Source organism: Psammomys obesus, unplaced genomic scaffold, assembly GCF_907164565.1.
Source record: "Psammomys obesus unplaced genomic scaffold, mPsaObe1.curated_primary_1811, whole genome shotgun sequence".
Taxonomy (NCBI): Eukaryota; Metazoa; Chordata; class Mammalia; order Rodentia; family Muridae; genus Psammomys; species Psammomys obesus.
Window position 1 is genome coordinate 27,767 of NW_026590681.1, and position 22,930 is coordinate 50,696.

At 38.2% G+C, this 22,930-nt stretch overlaps 1 protein-coding gene across 1 annotated transcript in view; it reads left to right on the forward strand.

Annotated features, from left to right (window-relative positions):
- Positions 1 to 8,438: 8,438 nt before the first annotated feature.
- The window catches only part of LOC129677708 (vomeronasal type-2 receptor 116-like), a 32,366-nt gene continuing 17,874 nt past the window's right edge, over positions 8,439 to 22,930 (forward strand). The window contains exons 1-3 of the mRNA XM_055608344.1: positions 8,439 to 8,635; positions 12,104 to 12,398; positions 12,679 to 13,479. Of these exons, the coding sequence (XP_055464319.1) occupies positions 8,439 to 8,635; positions 12,104 to 12,398; positions 12,679 to 13,479 (1,293 nt within the window). The remainder of the gene's footprint in view (positions 8,636 to 12,103; positions 12,399 to 12,678; positions 13,480 to 22,930) is intronic.

The window sequence follows — 22,930 nt, forward strand, 5'->3', positions numbered from 1 at the left end:
CTGAATTCATTCCTGATGATTCAGAAATAACCTCCTTATTTATATGATTACAACAGACCATCAGAAGTAGAAACAGTCCATGACTGTTTGGTCCATGACTCATATTTGGTCTCATACAGGCTTGCCAAGTCTACTGGTACAAGGAAATGAGGAAATTGACCAATCACTAGTAGGGATTGCCTTAGAAGCCTCCCACATATTCTAGATAAAACAAAATTCCCTTACAAGCTTGTAGTAACACTAGGGATACCAAGCAAAATGAAATCTGGGAGATGGATGTTTTACATTTTGCAGAATTTGGAAAACAAAGGTATACATACCATACTATTGACACATACTCAGGTTTTCTTTTTTTTTATTTTATTTTTTTCTTATCAGTTACATTTTATTAACTCTGTATTCCAGCCGTGTCCCCCTCCCTTATTCCCTCCCAATCCCACCCTCCCTCCCTCATCTCCTCTGTGTCCCTTTCCAAGTCCACTGATAGGGGGGACCTCCTCCCCATTCATCTGATCCTGTTTTATCAGGTATCTTCAGGACTGGCTACGAAGCCCTCCTCTGTGGCCTAACAGGACTGCTCCTCTATTGGGGGGTGGGGAGGCCAAAGAGCCAGTCATTGAGCTCCTGTTAGAAATAGTCCTTGTTCCCCTCACTATGGGAAACCAATTGGTTACTGAGCTACCACAGGCTACATCTGAGCAGAGGTTCTAGGTTATATCCATACATGGTCCTTGGTTGAATGTCAGTCTCTGAAAAGACCCTGTGCCCAGATATATTTGGTCCTTGTTGAGCTCCTATCCTTTACCCATCATACTAACTCCCCTTCTTTCCTATGATTCCCTGTACTCTGCCAAAGGTTTGGTCATGAGTCTTTGTATCTGCTTTGAAAACACTGCTAGTTAGAGTCTTTCAGATGTGCTCAGTATACTCCTGTCATGACACATACTCAGGTTTTCAATAGGCAACTGCTTTAAGTTCTAAAAAGGCTGATTGAGTAATTACACACTTCTTAGAAATAATGGAAATTATGGGAATGCCTCTTCACTACAGGACAAGCACTTCTAGAAAGAGCCAATTGAGACTTAAAAGAGATGCTTCTTATTAAAAAATGAAGAGTAAAAAACCCCTGGGACAGTCCAAATAATGTGTGTTAACGCTAAATTTTCTTCTTTTTTTCCCCCAATGCACCTTTTCTCTGAAAACATTCAACCTTTATTTTAAAAGAGGGTATCAGATCCCTTGCTACTGGATTTACAGAGAGCTGTGGGCTGTCATGCGAATGGTGGGAATCAAGTGCAGGTCTTCTGGAACATAACACAGCTCTTTTTTTTTTCAAACATTGAAATTGTCTTTAAAATACTTCTCTCACATATTCCATCCCCACTGCAGTTCCCTGTTGTCTTCTTCCAGTCTCTGTCACCTACCTCATTTCCCCTCCCAATCCACTCCTCTTCCATTTTCCTTCAGAAAAGGGGAGGCCTGCCAGGGACATCAACAAAATATGACTTACCAAGTTGCAATAAGTTTAGGCACCTTCCTAAACTTATTAAGTTAAGGCTGGATGAGGTTTCTTAATGTTGGTGAAAAAAATGGCAACTGAGAGACACTGGGTTATAGAAAAAAAAACTGAAGAGCTAAGACAACCCAATATACTATAAGGATGTGGTAACATTAGAAAGGAAACATGCAATGGTTTTGGGATGGGGACATGGTTATGCCAACGCATATACAGGGAATGACAAAATATGGTTACCAAAAAAATTTACAAAGATTAGATTTTACCAGGAAAAACTTATCACCTGAGATATGAATGTCTTCAGAAAGCAAAAAGCCCAGGTGATTCACTATCACAAACTGTCTCAACTACTGAGTTTTCCAAAATTTGCAAGCAAATCATCTTCAAAAGGGCTAGCCCAAAGGACAGACAACACAGAGACTAGACAGACAACAAAGAGACTGGATAGATAGTACAAATAGTGGACAGAAAAAGATACAGCTAGCTTTCCCAGGACTTGTCCAATCTCCCAATTTTCTTAGGGCACCCAAAAATATCTTTGCCTATACAAGCTCCCTAATCCCAAAAGGTGGGAAGGATGATTTGGGTCATTTGATGTGTAATTTTGCCTTGGTGTGGATTAATGTTTATTGATAGAAATTTAAGGTTATTTTGTATAATTTTAAGTTATTTTTTATTGTATGTTGATAGAAATTTAATTTTAGTTTGTGTATCTGAAGTATTTTGATAGAAACTTAAGGTTAATTTTTATAAGTATTATATATTGATAAAAATTTAGGGTTATGTTGTACTGTTTAGTGATAGAAATTTAAGTTATTTTGTGTAAATTTAATTTATGTTATATTATATGTTGATAGAAATTTAAGGTTATTTTGTGTAACTATTGTATAGTGAAAGAAATTTAAAGTTATTTTGTATAGCTTTGGAAATTTAAAAGATTTTTGTTTACTTGTTCTCTATTGATGGAAATTTAATGTTATTTTGTTTGACTATTGTTTGGTGTAAAGTATTACTTTTATTGGTGCCATAATTATTCTTATTGTGTATAGATTGTTAAATAAAAAAAAACAAGTTTTTGTTTTTTTTTTTAACAAAAAGGGGGATAATAACATGGAAGATTCTGGTTTCTTTGAAGATGCAGTTCTGTCATGTGATGCTTTGCTGCAAGCTGGTCATGTGTTGTTTTCCTGGAGGTTGGCTTGTAAGAAGGCATCTGGGGGTGTGATGTGAGCTCTCTAGTGCTAGGGGAGTGATTTCGGCCAGTTGAGAACATCCATACATGGACTTCGAGGAGAGGAGCTATAGAGAGGTCCACTCCCACTGAGTGATGACTGTTTGGATCACATTGCCACACTCATCTTCGTGCTTCAACAAGACTTTCCAAAAAAAACATTCCAGAGAACTTCTCAGGCAATCCAGCTGAGAATTGAGGCTTTCTCTGACTTGTACTGATCTCTGAATCATGTTTCTGCTGGGTGTTGGCCTTTGGACTGGACTGCTGGTATCCTGATGACTGATTGTGGTAAGCACCTAAACACCCATCAACCAAAAGTAGCAGGAAGTAGATAAAAAGGTCTACCACCACCTTTCTAATAATCTTGTATCTAAGATCTGGGGTCGGAAGGGAGGTAAAGGTGTTTAAGAACCATAAATAAAATAGGTTTGGTGAAATATCTAAGCCTACAAGGAACACATCAAAAATATCATCCACCATGATCAAGTAGGCTTCATCACAGGAATGCAGCGATGGTTCAATATATGAAAATCTATAAATGTAATCTACCATATAAACAAACTGAAAGCAAAATACACATGGTCGTGTAATTGGATGCTGAAAAGTCCTTTGGCAAAATCCAGCACTCCTTCATGTTAAAGTCTCAGAGAGATCAGGGATCCAAGGCACATACCTAAACACAATACAGACAATATACACGAAACCAATAGCCAACATCAACTTAAATGGAAAGAAACCAAAAGCATTTTTCCTAAAATGAGGCACAAGACAAGGCTCAGCACTCTCACCATGTCTCTTTTCTATAGTACTTGAAGTTCTAAATTCTAGAGCAATAAGACAAGCAAAGGGATACAAATTGCAAAGAAGTCAAAGTATCACTATTCACAGATGATAATATAGTATATACGTAAGTGACACTCAACATTCCACCACAGAAGTCCAAAGGCTGATACTAACCTTCAGCAAAGTGGCTGAATACAAAATTAATTCAAAAAAGTCAGCAGCCCTACTTTATACAAGTGAAAAGAGGGTTGAGAAAGAAATTTGGGGAACAACTCCCTTCACAATCGCAACAAATATAAAATGTCCAGGTGTGTCTTTAACTAAGTAAGTAAGTGAAAGACCTGTAGACAAGATCTTCATGTCTTTGAAGAAAGAAATTGAAGAATATTTTAGAACACAGAAAGATCTTCCATGCTCATGGATAGGAAGGAATAAGAGTAAACATGGCCATGCTGCCAAAAGCCATCTACAGGTTCAATGCAATTCCCATCAAAATTCCAACACAATTCTTTTTTCGTCTTCAGAGAATTTAATTCTTTTAAATTTTATTTATTATTTACTATTTATTATAATTATAAAAATATATAATATAATTATATTTTATTATTTACTATATTTTATTTACTTTGTATCCTAGCTGTAGCCTCCTACCTAGTCTCCTTTCAGTCTCACCCAACCTCCTTCTTCTCCCCCTTTGCACTTCCCCTATTTCATTGATAAGGGAGGTCCTTCTCCCCTTCTATCTGTCCCTAGCCTATCAGATCTCATCAGAACTGGCTGCATTTTCTTCCTCTGTGGCCTGGCAAGGATCCACAACCCATGAAGAAGTGATCAAAGAGTTCATGTCAGAGACAGCCACTGCTCCCCTTAAACTAGGAAACAAGCTTGGAGACTGAGCTAACTATGGGCTATATCTGAGCAGGGGTTCAAGGTCCTCTCCATACATGGACCTTGGTTGAAGCATTAGTCTCTGCAGGGCCCCCTGGGCCCAGGTATTTTAGCTCTGTTGGTCTCCTTGTGGAGTTTTTGTCCTGTCCAGGTCTTTCTATCTCCCTTTTCACCCATAAGATGCCTGAACTCTGCCCAAACTTTGGCTATGAGGCTCAGCATCTGATTCAATAGCATAATCGGTAGGTTCTGTCAGATGCACTCTGTCATAGGGTACTGTCCTGTTCCTTGTCTTCTACTTCCAATGTTTATCCTGTTTGCCCTTCTGAATGAGGATTGAGCATCTTCTCTAGGGTCCTTCTTCTGGTTTAGCATCTTTAGGAGTATAGATTTTAGTATGTTTTATCCACTTATAAGTGAATATATAGCATATGTTTCTTCCTGCTTTTGGGTTAATTCACTCAGAATGATATTTTCTAGTTCGATCTGTTTACCTGCAAATTTCATGACTTCCTTGTTTTTTTTTTTTTTTTGAGTAGTATTCCATTGTGTAAATGTACCACACTTTCTGTATCTATCACTATGTTGAGGGACATTTAGGTTTTTTTTCCAGATTCTGGTGATTTTTGAATAAAGCTGCTGTTAACATAGCTGAGTAAATGTCCTTGTATGGGTTAGCATCTTTTGTATATATGCCTAGGAGTGGTATAGCTGGACCTTGAGGTAGCACAAATTTTTTGAAAAAGTGCCAGACTGATTTCAAGGTGGTTGTATAAGTTTACATTCCCACCATCAATGGAAGAGGGTCAACCTTTCTCCACATCCTCTCCAGCACGCATTGTCAGTTGAGTTTTTGATCTTAGCCATTCTAGGGGGTGTGATGTGGAATCTCAGGGATGTTTTGATTTGCATTTCCCTGATGACTAATGATGTTGAACATTTCTTGAAGTGTTTCTCTGCCATTAGATATTTCTCTGTTGAGAATTCTCTGTTTATCTCTGTACCCCATTTTTAAATTGGATTACTTGGTTTGTTGGTATTTAAGTTTTCAGTTCCTTATATATTCTGGATGATAGCCCTCTGTCAGTTGTAGGGTTGGTGAAGATCATTTTGCAGTCTGTAGGCTGCCATTTTGTTCTGATTACAGTGTCCCTTGCTTTACAGAAGCTTTTGTTGGTCTTAGAGTTTGTGCTGTTGCTGTTCTCTTCAGGAGTTGTCTCCTGTGCCAATGAGGTCCATGCTCTTCCCAACTTTTTCTTCTAACAGTTTTAGTGTGTCTGGTTTTATGTTGAGGATTTTGATACATTTGGACTTTACTTTTGTGCACAATGATAAATATGGAGCTATTTGCATTTTCTACATATAGACATACACGTAGACTGGCACCATTTGTTATAGATGCTATCTTTTTTCCATTGTATGGTTTTGGCTTCTCTGTCAAAAATCAAGTATCTGTAGGTAGAGGTGGGTTTATTTCTGGATCTTCCATTAGATTCCATTGATCCACCAGTCTGTTTCTATGCCAGTACCATTATGTTTTAACTATTGTTGCTGTAAAGTACTACTTGAGATCAGGGATGGAGATACCGCCAGAAGATTTTTTTTAATTTTATTTTTTATATTAATTACAGTTTATTTACTTTGTATCCCAGCTGTAGCCCTCTCCCTCATCCTTCCCAATCCCACCATTCCTCTCTCCCTCATCTCCTTTCCACTCCCCTCTAAGTCCATTGATAGGAATAGTCCTCTTCCCCTTCCATCTGACCTTAGTTTATCAGGTCTCTTCAGGACTGCCTGAAATATACTCCTTTGCATCCTAGCAAAGCTGCTCCTCCCTCGGGGGTGGGGAGATCAAAAAGCCAGCCACTGAGTTCATGTCAGAGAAAGTCCCTGTTCCCCTTCCTAGGGCATACACTTGGATACTGAGCTGCCATGGGCTACATTCCGAGCAGGGGTTCTAGGTTATATCCACATGTGCTACTTGGTTGGAGAATCAGTCTCAGAAAAGACAACTGGGCCCAGATATATTTGGTCCTCATGGAGCTCCTATCATCTCCAGATCTTACTAACTCCCCCTCTTTCATATTATTCCATGAACTCTGTCCAAGGTTTGTTTATGACTCTCAGCATCTGCTTTGATACACTGCTAGGTAGAGTCTTTCAGAAGCCCTCTGTGGTAGCCTCCTGTCCTATTACTTGTTTTCTCCTACTTCCAATGTCCATCCCATTTGTCTTTAAGTGAAGATTGATCATCTTACCCCGGGTCCTCCTTCTTGTTTAACTTCTCTAGGTGTACAGATTTTAGTATGTTTACCCTATCTTATAGGTCTAGTATCCACTTATAAGTGAGAATATATCATGTGTGTCTTTCTGCTTTTGGGACACCTCACTCAGGATGATATTTTCTAAATCCCACTATTTGCCTGTAAATTTCATGATTTCCTTGTTTTTAATTGCTGAGTAGTATTCCATTGTGTAAATGAACCACAATTACTGTATCCATTCCTCAAATGAGGGACATCTGGGTTGTTTCCAGATTCTGGCTATTACAAATAAAGCTGCTTTGAACATATTTGAGTGAATGTCCTTGTTGTGTACTCAAGCATCTTTTGAATGTAAGCTTAAGAGTGATATAGCTGGATCTTGAGGTAGCAATATTCCTAATTGTCTGAGAAAGTACCAGATTAATTTCCAAAAAGGTTGTACAAGTTTTCATTCCCACCAACAAATGGTGGGGGAATTCCCTTTTCTCCACAATCTCTCCAGCATGTGTTGTCACTTGATTTTTTGATCGTAGCCATTCTGATGGGTGTAAGGTGAGATCTCTAGGTCACTTTGATTTGCATCTCCCTGATGGCTAAGGACGTTGAGCATTTGTTAAGTGTTTCTCTGCCATTCTATATTCCTCTACAGAGAATTCTCTGTTTAGCTCTGTACCCCATTTTTTAATTGGATTGCTTGATTTGTTGTTTTTAACTTTTTTAGTTCTTTATATATCCTGGATATCAGCCTTCTATCAGACACAGGGTTCATGAAGACCTTTTCCCAGTCTGTAGGCTGTCGTTTTATTCTGATGACAGTGTCTTTGCTTTAGAGCAGCTTTTCAGTTTCATGAGGTCCCATTTATTGATTGTTTCTCTTAGGGCCTGTGATGTTGGTGTTCTATTCAAGAAGTTGTCGCCTGTGCCAATGAGTTCTAGGCTCTTCCCCACTTTTTCTTCTAACCGATTTAGTGTGTCAGGTCTATGTTGAGGTCTTTGATCCACTTGGACTTCAATTTTGTGCATGGTGATAAATATGGATCTATTTTCATTTTTCTGCATGTAGACATCCAGTTAGACCAGCACCATTTGTTGAAGATGCTACCAGAAGATCTTTTATTACACAGAATAATTTAAGCTATTCTGGGTCTTTTTGTTTATCTATATGAAATTGAGAATTGCTCTTTCAAGGTCTGTAAAGAATTGTGTTGTTATTTTGATGGAATTACATGAAATCTGTAGATTGCCTTTGGTAGTATGGCCATTTTCCGTATGTTAATCCTATTGATCCATGAGTATAGAAAAACTTTGCATCTTCTGGTATCTTCTTCATTTTCTTTTTTCAGGGACTTGGAGTTTCTTTGAGAAATCAACAAGATAGACAAATCCTTAGCCAAAGTAACTAAACATTTGAGGCAGTTCTCAGAGGAAATTTTCTCAAAATGACACCTTTCCAAGAGCCTTAATGTCTACAAACATGGATGATGTCAACCTAAGTATCCTGAGGCGTATTTATCAACCCATGTTTCTCACAAGGACTATGGACATCAGATGCAGAGCCCCGGGGAAGAGAGTGTACAGGTTTCCTCCAGAGGTGAGAAACAACCTGGGAGAAAATGGGAATCGTGGGTGTGCACATTGACTCTCCTTTGATCACAGGGATAAAAGCAGGTAGAAACACATCGGTGCCCATTTTCTATGCTGTTCTTCATGGCGCTTCACAACCCACAGTGCCCAGACTTAGAGCAGTATAAAGATGTTCACTTCCATTTTCCTGTTCTTGCTCCTGAACATTTCACTTCTCATGGTCAGATTCACTCATACTAGGTGCTTCTGGAGAATGAAGCAGAATGAAAACAAGGAAGGAGATTTGGGGACAGGTTGTGTCTTCCCTATTAGATTGGTGCCTTTTCCTGTGGAAGAAGAGTATTTCAGCCACATTCTAAACACACAGTAAGTGCTTTTGTATTTTCTATGTAAATGTTATCATGAATGTTGCATGAAGCTTATTAGGATGAGGAGCAGAGCAGTGCTCTGTGTCTACTATCTTGTTCTTCATAACTCTACACTCAAAGCAACCCAAATTCATTTAGGGTCTCAAAGTTATTTTTATACTTTTAATTAGTACAGTACTATTCTGTTTTCTCCAGTTAGACTCTGAGTGCAAGCTGTAGGCTGATAAAAGAAAGAATTCCACCTAGATTCATCACATATAGCCCTCTGCTTGACAGTTTACAGAGCACATTAACCAAGGATGTTTTATCAAAAGAAACCACAAGGTTTTTTTGGTCTGAAACAGTGCAATTAAATGACTTAAGAAATGGGCTGATGGTCTTTACACCAGTGTGTAGCTCCTAATGTATGTGGTGGGGCAAATAATGTTTACATCACATTTAACTGAGGAGATCTTCATGTACATATTCAGTTACATTCTCAGATGCTCTACCTTCTATGAAGCTTCTTCTATGAAGCTGCATTAAGAATAGAAGTAGGAGATTTGTCTACTGTAAGCTTCATATGTGTTACTGTTTCTCCACACTTCTCTTGTATGCATGTAAAAAGAGTTTTTTCATTATTGCAAAACCAAATTTTCATTCTCTCATTAAAATAAAAAATAATGTATGGAATATATGTTATATGTTTGCATTCTTTGAAAAGTGAAGCTATCACTAGCACTGGTGACTGCCATGTCCTTTGTCATTTGTCTCAGTGTCAGCTGTGAAATGTGGTGGTTGTCACCCCTTAAGAACAAGTATCAATTTACCTACTAGCTCATATCTGTTATTATTTAAGAATCTTCTCTGTTTATGTCTTTGTTTATTCTCTGATACTTAAATCACATTTACCTTTATGTCTCTCATTTAGTAACTTTATTAAGTATAGCTGCATATTTTCTCAATGTGAGTACTCTACATATTTTGATGTTGTGAATTCTTGAGTGTTGTTTCGCAAACACAGCTCTTTCGACCAGTAACTACTCTGACAGCACAAGTAATTGATGTTTCTTTTTTTAAAAAATCTTTATTAGTTTTAACAAACAATCTCTTTGAGTATTGATTCTACACATCTTTGTTGTACTGTGGTGGTATGAACAAAATGTCCTTCAGTCTCAGAGCTGCTTGATAGGTAGTAAATTGTGAGGTAGTAAGTTGGAGTAGAGAAACTTGTGAGGTAGTAAAATGGAGTAGAGAAACCCTTTGTAATATGCCCATGTTCAGTAGGAAAAGCTGCAGTTAACTTCTTCCTTCTTGGCCAATAGGTGAACTAGTACTATAGCCTTAATACCGATTGATGCTTCAACTTAAATTCTTTATTTATTATTATCATTTATTACAGTTTATTTAATTTGTATCCTGGCCATGGGCCCCTCCCTCATCTCCTCCCAATCCTAAATGTTTAGTTTGCAGGACTTAGTGCTTCAAAAGTTCTAGTTTCAAATTTTCATTGCCTGTTACGTAAATTAATTGGTGTGAAAAACAATACCCTAAAAGGGCCTACTTTTCTAAATTAAAACACCATAGAAGTACAATGTCTAAATGAGAAAGAGATTGTATTAAACTCTGAGTCAATCATTCACAATGAAGTATCTTGTTTTCTATTTATTGTTAAGATGCTATGTAATGATTAGGAAGAGACAGGATTTATTATTCTTTCCATAAACATAAACACAAAGTGGTGTTTTCTCTACCACTTGGATTTTTGACTATTTTTATTAGAAAAAAAAAAACACCCATAAATGTTTTTCACACATATTACAATTTCTAGTCTTCTCTGTTACAAACATGTAATATTGGCACATACAAACATCACTGTAATATTTAGATGTTCACAGTTCTTACTAGGATGCTAGTGTTATGTTGGTATAACTGAAAAAAAAAACAAACAAAAGATATGTTGCTCACACTTTCCTCCCGTTAATATATCACATGCCTGTGTAAACATAAAACAGGCCAACTATATTGGAATGGTAGTGCATGCCCGTTTTTGCAGCACACATGAACTGGACCAAGTGTATCCATCTGTCTTTGAGAGCAGATTAGTCTACAGTACAATGCCATTTAAAAACCATGGGATCAGAGGATGGACACCAAAAGAAGAAGAGAACAGAAAACAAGTTAGGAACCTGCAACAGAGGGCCTCTAAAAGGCTTTGCCCTGCAGACTATCAAAGCAGATTCTGAGACTTATGGCCAACTGTTGGGCAGAGTACATAGAATCTTATGAAAGAAATGGGAAATAGTAAGATCTGGAGAGGACAGGAGCTCTACAAGGAGAGCAAAGGAACCAAATAAAAAATTGAACACAGAGTTCTTTCCAGAGACTGATACTCCAACCAAGTACCATGCATGGAGATAACCTAGAACCCCTGCACAGATGTAGCCCATGGCAGTTCAATGTCCAAGTAGGTTCCATAGTAAAAGGAACAGGGACTGCCTCTGACATGAACTGATTGGTCTGCTCTTTGATCACCTCCCCCTGAGGGGGGAGTAGCCTTACCAGGCCACAGAAGATGGCAATGCAGCCATTCCTGATGTGATCTGATAGACTAAGATCAGAAGGAAGGAGAGGAGGACCTCCCCTATCAGTGGACTTGGGGAGGGGCATGCATGAATAAGGGAGAGGGAAGGTGGGATTAGAAGGGGAGGAGGGTGGGGTTAATGGGGGGATACAAAGTGAATAAAGTGTAATTAATAAAAGTTAAAAAAAGAAAAAAACATGAGATCAATTACCCTTTTATGCCCCAAATGAGCATTGCTCATGTCCATACACATAGATGCATACAGACATGGTCTTTTTACAAAAGGAAACCCTTGAGTTTGAATTTCTTTTAAAAATAAATCTTTAAGCATATCTTCTATTTGCAATAAATAGGCTGGGAAAAATGAACAAGATGAGGTTGGATAAGGAGGGGTATGTTAACTATAGTATACACTAATTATAATATATTTTAAGGAGCCAATTGTTGCACCAGAAAGACTCCTGTGCACTCATCAGTCATTCTTTTGCAGTCTTTGCCAACTGAGTTAATGTCATAGTAATTATCATAAACTCAAAGGCAAATACATCATGTGTATTTTTCATAGTGCTCAATAATTTCAAAATGAATACATGATCAGGTTTATTGTTTGGTGAAATTCTGTGGCCTTGTCTTTATTTTCTTAGCAAGTACTCAAAAATCAGAAATGGAAAATACCCTCTGTGAAAGATGCCAATAGCTCATCTCACTTACGGGAGATGCACTCTCATAAAATTATACAACTTGTGGAAGCTCCCAGCTTCATATGTAATCCCAACCTCAAAACACAGGTTTTTTTCCAGTCTTTGTGGCGGGGGAAAATAACATCCAGGACAGAATAGACCTTGTATTAAATACAAATAACAATCTGTATATGTTCTTAGTAAACACTGTACCCTTTTACAGGGCACCAACTAAAAACTACCAGTTTGCCCTAGCTTTGGCTTTTTCTATCAATGAAGTCAACAAGAATGCTGATCTTTTAACAAATATGTCTCTAGTATTTGACATTTTTGAAGATAGTTGTATGAGTACACCAAAGCTAAAAAGACTCATGCATTTGTCTGAAACAAATCGTCGTAGGATTTCCCCGAATTATGTCTGTGATGATGAGATCACCTGTTCAGTGCTATTAACAGGCCCAAAGTGGGAAACATCTTTGAACACTCGGACAATCATGGAGCTCTACAGACCACAGCAGGTGAGTTTTTGTGGGCTGGGAATTCATGAAATTATGTCTCCATTTTTACCTCACCCAAATGCTAAGACAAATGTAAACAGGAGACTAGCCTTATGCGAATGTAATCGGTGAGGTTCAAGGATACTATTTAAGGATTTGACAGGATTTTCAAGTTTCCATGTTTGAAACAGAGATGAGGAAAGAAGTAATAGTTCAGGGGAATTTCTAGAACTCTTTACAGAAATGTGTGTTTATATGTTCTTGGGTGTGTATGCTAACACCTGCTGTTTCCTGTGTCTAGAGCCTACAACTTACCTATGGACCTTTCCATCCTATGCTGAGTGATAGTGATCAATTTCCCTATCTGTATCAGATGGCCCCCAAGGACACATCTCTAGCCCTGGCCATGGTCTCCTTCTTACTTTACTTCAGTTGGAACTGGGTTGGGCTGGCCATCTCAGATGATGACCAAGGTATCCAATTCCTCTCATATTTGAGAACAGAGATGGAAAGAAATACAGTCTGCTTGGCCTTTGTGAACATGATCCCAGGCAACACACAGCTATACATGTCAAGAGCTGAAGTGTACTACAACCAAATCATGACATCCTCTGCAAATGTGGTTATCATTTATGGTGACACAGACGGTACTCTAGCTGTGAGCTTCAGAATGTGGGAATCTCTAGGTATACAGAGAATATGGGTCACCACCTCACAGTGGGATGTCACTATAAGTGTGAGAGACTTCACACTTGACTCATTCCATGGGACTTTTGCTTTTGCACAGCACCATTCTGAGATTTCTGGTTTTAAAAATTTTGTCCAGACATTGAACCCTCGCAAATACTCAGACACGTATCTGGCAGGGCTGGAGTGGATGCACTTTAACTGCAAAGCCATGGAATCTAAGACAGTGAAGAACTTCGTATCCAATGCTTCATTGGAATGGCTAAAAGAACAGACTTTTGACATGACCTTCAGTGATAACAGTTACAACATATACAACGCTGTGTATGCTGTGGCCTATGCACTTCCTAAGCTGCTTCTTCAAAGGGTAGATAACCCAACAAACAAGAAAGGACCCAATTCTCTCTGCTTGAAGGTAGTGTTTCTTCTATTCGATGATATTTGGTGTTATCAATGACATAGTCTTTAAGGATTTCTCAGGTACACAAAGCAAGTGGCCTGGGAAATAATTCCCAAGACAGAATAAGAACTGAACACTTTTTCCTGCTGAGAAAGTAAATCTAGAGATGGTTATAAATGTCTAATTCAAAGGCAGTAGTGTAGAAGAAACAATTGACTGATAAAATTCTGTTACATTGTTACATGACACCTAAATCTCACCATACATGTTCAGATGCTAGAAAATTAAGCTATCTTTCATTATGATACTCTCCGTGATGAGATGATAACTTTTTTACTAATATCAAATTAGTGTAAGGGATTGTCTTCACAAGTGTTACCATTGATTCTGCACCCACTATTGGCTCTGGGAAACACCAGTGATCTGAGAGTAAATGCCCAGGAAATCGTGGTGGTATTAAGTTCAGTATATACAGGGGTTAAGGTGACTGAATGAATGTTTCTCACTGAGTACATGTGTTCGCTTATGTATCTTTTTATGTGTGTGCATATACGCATTTCTATCTATCTGCTTATTTTTCCCTCTGGGGAAATCAGCATAAATTTGTGTGTGTCAATGCTTTCTGTACAGGTGTTTTTGTCTATGTGTATCTTTTGTGGTATTTGTCAGTGCAGGTGTCTGAGTGTTCCTAAGTTTACTTCTTCTATTTCTATATATGTGCCTGAAGGTATGTACATCGATGATGATGATGATGGTGGTGGTGGTGGTGTGTGTTTCTGTCTGTCTTTCTGTCATTGGATATGAGCAAATATTTGTCAGAATGTCAATGTCTGTCTGTGTGGGTGTTTGTATATATGTATACCAATCTGTGTGTGTGTGTGTGTGTGTGTGTGCATACCTATCTGTCTGTATTTGTCTCTCTGTGTGTGCCTGTGTATGTGTTTGTGTGTTTCTGTGTCTTTGTGTCTCTTTGGGTAGATATTTCCATTTGTCTAAGTGTTCCTGTGTGTATTTAGGTGTGGAGGGCATTTATTTGTGTGTAAAAAAAGTGTGTATCAGCCTTATGTGTCTATCTTCCCTTTTTCAATCTTTTTATTAATTTATTTTATTCATTACAATTTATTTGCTTTGTATCCCAGCTGTATATCCTCCCTTGTCCACTCCCAATCCACCCTTGCTCCCTCTTTGCCCCTCCCATTTCCTTTCCCTAGTCCTCTGTTAGGGGAGGTCCTCCTCCCCTTCCATCTGACACTATCCTATCAGGTCTCATAGGGACTGTGCCTTTTTTCATCTCTGGCCTAGTAAGGCTGCAAGGCTGCTCTACCCAGATCAGGAGGAGGTGATCAAAGAGCCAGCAACTAATTTGGTGTCAGAAATAGCCCCTGTTCCGGTTACTAGAAAATCAATTTGGAGACAGAGTGGCCATGGGCTACATCTGTGCAGGAGTTATAGGTTATCTCTATGAATGGACCTGGGATGGAGTATCAGTCTCAGAAAGGATCTCTAGGCCAGATTTTTTGGTTCTGTTGCACTCCTTGTGGAGCTCCTGTCCCCTCCAGGCCTTTCTATCTTCCCTTTCTTTCATATGATTCTCTGTACTCTGCCCAAAGTTTGGTAATGAGTCTCAGCATCTGCTTTAATACCCTACTAGGAAGAGTCTTTCAGAGGCCCTCTGAGGCAGGCTCCTGTCTTGTTCCTTGTTTTCACCATCTTCCTTTGTCTATCCTGTTTACCTTTCTGAATGAGGATTGATCATCTTACTCAGGGTACCCCTTCTTGTTTAGCTTCTATAGGTGTATGTATTTTAGTATGATTATCCTATAATATATGTCTAATATCCATTTATAAGTGAGAATATACTATGTTTGTCTTTCTGCTTCCAGGATACCTCATACAGGATGATCTTTTCTAGTTGCCACTGTTTGCCTACAAATTTCATGATTTCCTTGTTTTTAATTGCTGAGTAGTATTCTATTGAGTAAATGTACCACAATTTCTGTACCCATTCCTCAACTGATGGACATCTGAGTTGTTTACAGATTCTGGCTATTACAAATAAGGCTGCTAGGAAATGTCCTTGTTGTATACTTGTGCATCTTTCAGGTATGTGCTTAGGAGTGGTATAGCTGAATCTTAAGGCAGCAATATTCCCAATTGTCTTAGAAAGCATCAAATTGATTTCCAAACTTGTTGTACAAGTTTATATTCCCACAAGCAATGGAGGAGGGGGTTCCCCTCTCTCTGCATCCTCTCCAGCATATATTGTCACTTGAGACTTTTTAAAAAACTTTTTATTTTATTAAATACAGTTTATTCACTTTGTATCCCAGTTGTATCTCCAGTCCCCCCCCAAATCCTACCATCCCTCCCTCTTCTCCCATGCTTCTTCCCCAGTCCAGTGATAAGGAAGGTCTTCCTCTCCTTCCATCTGACCCTAGTCTATCAGGTATCATCAGGACTGGCTTCTTTGGATTCCTCTGTGGCCTGGCAAGGCTGCTCCCTCCTCAGGTGGAGGTGATCCAAGAGCCAGCCACTGAGTTCATGTCAGAGACAGTCCCTGGTACTGTTATTGGTGAACCCTCTTGGATACTGAACTGCCATGGACTACTTCTGTGCAGGGGTTCTAGGTTATCTCTATGCATGGTGCTTGTTTGGAGTATCTGTCTCAGAAAAGAACCCTGTGCCCAGATTTTTTGGTTCTGTTGCTCCCTTTGTGGAGCTCCTGTTCCCTCCAGGTCTTTCTATCACCTCCCTTATTTCATAAGATTCCCTGTACTCTACACAAAGTTTGGTTATGAATGTTAGCATATGTTTTGATACCCTGCTGGGTGAAGTCTTTCAGAAACTGTCTGTGGTAAGCTCCTGTCCTGTTCCCTGTCCCCTCCCTCTTCCGATATCCTTCTCATTTGCATTTCTGAATGAAGACTGATCATCTTACCCAGGATCCTCCTTCTTGCTTAGCTTCCTAAGGTGTACAGATTTTAGCATGATTATCCTATATTGTATGTCTGATATCCACTTATAAGAGAGTATATAGCATTTGTGTCTTTCTGCTTCTGGGATACCTCACTCAGGATGATCTTTTCCAGATCACACTATTTACCTGCAAATTTCATGATTTCCTTGTTTTTCACTGCTGAGTATTATTCCATTGTGTAATATACCACAATTTCTGTATCCATTCCTCAAAGGAGGGGCATTTGGTTTTTTTCCAGGTTCTGTCTATTACAAATAAAGCTGCTACAAACATGGTTGAGCAAATGTCCTTGTTGTATACTTGAGCCACTTTTGGATATATGCCCAGAAGTGGTGTAGCTGGGTCTGGAGGTAGCACTATTCCTAATTGTCTGAGAAAGTGCCAGTTTGATTTCCAAAGTGGTTATACTAGTTTACATTTCCACTAGCAAAATTCTCAACTTCATATGGAATGACAAGAAGCGCAGAATCGTTAAAACAATCCTCTACAATAAAAGATCTTCTGGAGGTACCTCCATTCCTGATCACAAGCAGTAGAGCAACAATTACAAAAACTGCATGGTACTGGCACAGAAATACAATGGTGGATCAATGGAATCGAATAGAAGACCCAGAAATAAACCCACACACTTATGGACACCTGATTTTTTACAAAGGTGCCAAAACCGTACAATGGGAAAAAGATAGCATCTTCAACAAATGGTGCTGGACTAACTGGCTCTCTACATGTAGAAAAATGCAAATAGATCCATACTTATCACCCTGCGCAAAACTAAAATCCAAGTAGCTCAATGACCTCAATATAAAAATGGACAACTAAACCTGTTAGAAGAAAAAGTAGGGAAGAGCCTTGAATTCATTGGCACAGGAGACAACTTCCTGAACAGAACACCAACAGCACAGGTTCTAAGAGCAACAATCAATAAATGGGACCTCATGAAACTGAAAAGCTTCTGTAAAGCAAAGGACACTGTCATCAGAACAAAACAACAGCCTACAGATTGGGAAAGGATCTTCACGAGCCCCATATTTGACAGAGGGCTAATATCCAGAATATAGAAAGAGCTTAAGAAGTTAAACAGCAACAAGCTCAAGTGACAACACATGCTGGAGAGGATACGGAGAAAGAGTCACGTCAGCTTTTTATCTTAGCCAATCTGATGGGTGTGTGGCAAAATCTCAGGATTCTTTTAATTTGCATTTTCCTGATGACACAGTACATTGAGCATTTCTTTAAGTGTTTCTCTGCTATTCGATATTCCTCTATGTAGAATTCTGTTTAACTCTGTAATCCATTTTTTAATTGGATTACTTCATTTGTTGCTTTTTAACTTATGAGTTCTTTATATATTCTGGATTTAGCTGTCTGTCAGATATAATGTTGGTGAAGATCCCTTCCCAGTCTATAGGCTGTTGTTTTGTACTGATGACACTGTTCTTTGCTGTACAGAATCTTTTCAGTTTCTTGCGGTCCCATTTATTGATTGTTGCTCTTAGAGCCTGTGCTGTAGGTGTTTTGTTAGGAGTTGTCTCCTTTGTCAATGAGTTCAAAGAGCTTGTCCACTTTTTCTTCTAACAGATTTAATGTGTCTGATTTTATATTGAGTTCTTTGATCCACTTGGACTTTAGTTTTGTTCCGGGTGATGAATATGGATCTATTTGCATTTTTCTACATGTAGACATTTTGTTAGCCCAGCACCATTGATTGAAGCTGCTATCTTTTTCCATGTATGATTTTGGCATCTTTGTCCAAAATCAGGTGTCCATAAGTGAGTGGACATTTTAATTGGCTCTTCTATTCGATTCAACTGATCTGCTAGCCTGTTTCTATGCCAGTACCATGCAGTTTTTATTACTGTTGCTCTATGTTACAACTTGAGGTCAGGGATAAGGATACCTCCAGAAGATCTTTTATTATAGATGATTGTTTTGGACTTTCTTGGTTTCCCTTTTTTTCTATATGAAGTTGAGAATTTTTCTTTCAAGGTATATAAAGAATTGTGTTGGTAATTTGATGGGAATTGCTTTGAATCTGTAGATTGCTTTAGGTAAGATGGCCACTTTTACTATGTTTGTTATGCCAAGCCATGAGCATGGGAGATCTTTCCATCTTCTGATATCTTCTCCTATTTATTTCTTCAGAGACTGGAAATTTTTTTCATAACAAGTCTTTCACTTGCTTGGTTAGAGTTACTTCAAGGTACTTTATGTCATTTGTGGCTATTTTGAAGGGTGTTGTTTCACTAATTGCTTTCTCAGTCCTTTTTTCTTTCATATACAGGAAGGCTACTGATTTTTTTTTTCAGTTAATTTTTTTTTATCCAGCCACTTTGCTGAAGGTGTTTTTCAGTTATAGAGGTTCCCTGGTAGAATTTTTGGGATCACTCATGTATACTATCATATTGTCTGTAAAGAATGATATTTTGACTTCTTCCTTTCAGAAATGAATCCCCCTTATCTCCTTTAATTGTCTTATTGTTCGAGCAAGGACTTCAACAATTATCTTGTAGAGATATGAAGAAATTGTACAGCCTTGCCTTGTTCCTGATTTCAGTGGGATTGATTTTAGTTTCTCTCTGTCTAATTTGATGTTGGCTATAGGCTAGCTGTATATTGCCTTTAGTAAGTTTAGGTAAATGCTTTATATCCCTGATCTCTTCAGGACTTTAAACATGAAGGAGTGCTGCATTTTATCAAATGTTTTTTTATAACTTCTAAGGAGATTATCATGTGGTATTTTTCTTTCAGTTTGTTAGTATGGTGGATTACATTGATGAATTTCTATATATGGAACCACCCCTGCATACCTGGGATAAAGCCTACTTGGTCATAATAAATGATACCTTTTATGTGTTCTTGGATTCAGTTTGTGAGTATTTTGTTGAGTATTTTTGCATCAATGTCCATGAGGGAGATTGGCCTGAAATTCTCTTTATTTGTTGTATCTTTGTGAGGTTTGGTTATCAAGATGAGTGTGGCTTCATAGAATGAGTTTGGTAATGTTCCTTCTTTTCTATTTTGTGGAATAGTTTGAAGAGTATTGATGTTAGCTCTTCTTTGAAGATATGGTAGAATTCTGTGCTGAAACCATCTGGCCCTGGGTTTATTGATTTTTGTTTGTTTGGTTGGTTTTTTTTTTTTTTGGATGGGACACTTTTGATGACATCTTTTATTTCCTTAGGGCATATAGGAATATTTAATTCATTTATCTGGTCTTGATTCAGCTTTGGTAAGTAGAATCTATCAAGAAAATTGCCCATTTCACTTAGATTTTCAAATTTTGTGGTATATAAGCTTTTGAACTAAGACCTAAGTGTCTGTTATGTACGCAGCTGATTTCTGATTTTGTTGATTTGGATAGTTTCTCTCTGCTTTTTAGTTAGTTTGACTAAGGGTTTGTCTATCTTTTTGATTTTCTCAAAGAACCAGATCTTTGTTTCATTGATTCTTTGAATTTTTTTTGTTTCTAATTTATTGATTTCAGCCCTGAGTTTGATTATTTCCAATAATCTACTCCTCCTTGGTGTGTCTGCTTCTTTTTTTCCCTAGGGCTTTCAATTGAACTGTTAAGTTGTTTGAATGACATGTTTCAAATTTCTTCTTGAAGGCACTTGGTGCTATGAGATTTCCTCTTAGCACTGCTTTCATTGTGTCCTAGTATGTTGTGCCTTCATTTTCATTGGATTATAGGAATTCTTTAATTTATTTCTTTATTCCTTCCCTGACCCAGCTATCATTGATTAGGGAGTTATTCAGCTTCCATGTATGTATAACTTTTTTATGATTTTTGCTGTTGTTGAGGTTCAGCTTTAGTCAATTGTGGTCAGATATGACACAATGAATTATATCAATCTTCTTGTATCTGTTGAGGCTCGCTTTGTGACCAACTATATGGTCTATTTTGGAGAAGGTTCTATGAGGTGCTGAGAAAAAGGTAAATTCTTTTGTGTTTGGGTGAAAGGTTCTGTAGATGTCTGTTAGGTCCATTGATTCATGATCTCTGTTAGAGTCATTATATCTTTGTTTAGTTTTCTGTTTTGTTGACCTTTCCATTGTTGAGAGTCAGGTGTTGAAATCTCTCACTATTAATTTATGGGGATGGGGATTTCTGTGTGTTTCAAGTTGTATTAATGTTTTGTTTTGTTTTTTTTTTATAAATGTGGCTACCCTTTTATTTGGGGCACAGATGTTCAGAATCATGATGCCTTCTTGGTGGAATTTTTCTTTGATGAGTATGAAGTGACCTTCCCCATCTCTTTTGATTAATTTTGATTGAAAGTCTATTTTATTAGATATTAGAATGGCTACTCCTGCTTGCTTCTTGGGTCCATTAGCTTGGAAAACTGTCTTCCAGCCATTTACTCTCAGGTAATGTCTATCTTTGTGCCTTAGGTGTGTTTCTTATATGCAACAGATTATTGGGTCTTATTTTCTCATCCATTCTGTTAGTCTGTGTCTTTTTATTAGAGAGTTGAGTACATTGATGTTGGGAGAGAATAATGACCAGTGGCTTTTAGATCCTTTGTTTTTTCTGTTGGTTGTGGTAGTGTGTTTGTGTGCCTGGCTACTTTTAGCTTTGCTGTAGTGAGGTTATTTATTTCCTGTGTTTTTATGAATGTAGTTAGCTTTCTCAGGTTGTATTTTTTCTTCTAGTATCTTCTGTAATGCTGGATTTATGGGTAGGTATTGTTGAAATTTATTTTTGTCATTGACTATCTTGTTTTCTCCATCTATGATAACAGAGAGATTTGCTGGGTTTAGTAGCCTGGGCTGACATCTGTGTTCCCTTAGGGTCTGCATGATATCTGTCCAGGCTCTTTTGGCTTTCACACTGTCTGTCCAGAAGTCAGGTGTGATTCTGATTGATTTGCCATTATGTGTTACTTGGCCCCTTTCCCTTGCAGCTTTTAGTATTTTTTTCTTTGTTCTGTATACTTACTGTTTTGATATTATGTGGCTGGAAGATTTTCTTTTCTGGTCTAATTTATTAGGTGTTCTGTAGGCCTCTTGTATGCTTTCCCCTTTAAGTTGGGGAAATTTTCTTCTATGATTTTGTTGAAAATATTTTCTTGGCCTTCGAGAAAGGAATTTTCTTTTTCCTCTATTACCCTTTTTTTTTGAAATTTTTTTCTTTATTAATTACACTTTATTCACTTTGTATTCCCCCTGTGGTTCTCTCCCTCCTCCTGTCCCAATTAATCCCTTCCTCCACCCTCTGCATGCATGCCCCTCCCCAAGTCCACTGATAGGGGAGGACTTCTTTTTCTTCCTTCTGATCCTAGTCAATTAGGTCTCATCAGGAGTGGCTGCATTGTCTACTTCTGTGGCCTGGTAATGCTGCTTCCCCCTCAGGGGGAGGTAATTAAAGAGCAGGCCAATCAGTTCATGTCAGAGACAGTCCCTGTTCCTATTACAATTGAACCCACTTGGATACTGAACTGCCATGGGCTACATCTGTGCAGGGGTCTTAAGTTATCTCCATGCATAGTCCTTGGTTGGAATAGCAGTCTCAGGAAAGACCCCTGTGCTCAGATTTTTTGGTTCTGTTGCTCTCCTTGTGGAGTTCCTGCCCTCTCCAGATCTTACTGTTTCCCACTTCTTTCCTAAGATTCCCTGCACTCTGCCCAAAGGTTGCGCTTAAGTCTCAGCATCTACATTGATAGTCTGAAGGGCAGAGATTTTTCAGAGGTCCTCTGTGTCAGGGTCCTGACTTGTTCCCTCTTTTCTCCTTCTTCTGATGTCCAGCCTCTTTGCCTTTCTGGATAGGAATTGAGCATTTTAGCAAGAGTCCTCCCTCTTGATTAGTTTCTTTAGGTGTACAGATTTTAGTAGGTTTATCCTATATTATATGTCTATATGAGTGAGTATATACCATGTGCATCTTTCTGCTTCTGGGATAGCTCACTCAGGATGATCTTTTCCAGATACCACCATTTACCTGCAAATTTCATGATTTCCTTGTTTTTTTTGTTGCTGAGTAATATTCCATTGTGTAGATATACCACAATTTGTGCATCCATTCCTCCACCGAGGGGCATCTAGGCTGTTTCCAGCTTCTGGCTATTACAAATAAGGCTGCTATACCACTCCTAGGCATATATCCAAAAGATTCTCAAGTACACAATAAGGACATTTGCTCAACCTCTATTACTCTTATACTTAGCTTTTGTCTTTTGAGTTTGGGTGAAAGGTTTTGTAGATGTCCTTGAGGTCCATTTGATTCATGACCTCTGTTAGAGTTATTATTTCTTTGTTTAATTTCTGTTTTGTTGACCTGTCCTTTGTTGAGAGTGGGGTGTTGAAGTTTCCCACTATTAATGTGCTGGGATCTATGTGTAGTTTAAGTTTTATTAAAGTTTCTTTTACAAATGTGGGTGCCCTTGCATTTGGGGCATGGATGTTCAGGATTGTGATGTCTTCCTGATGGATTTTTCCCTTGATGAGTATGAAGTGTCCTTTTCTATATCTTTTGATTAATTTTGGTTGAAA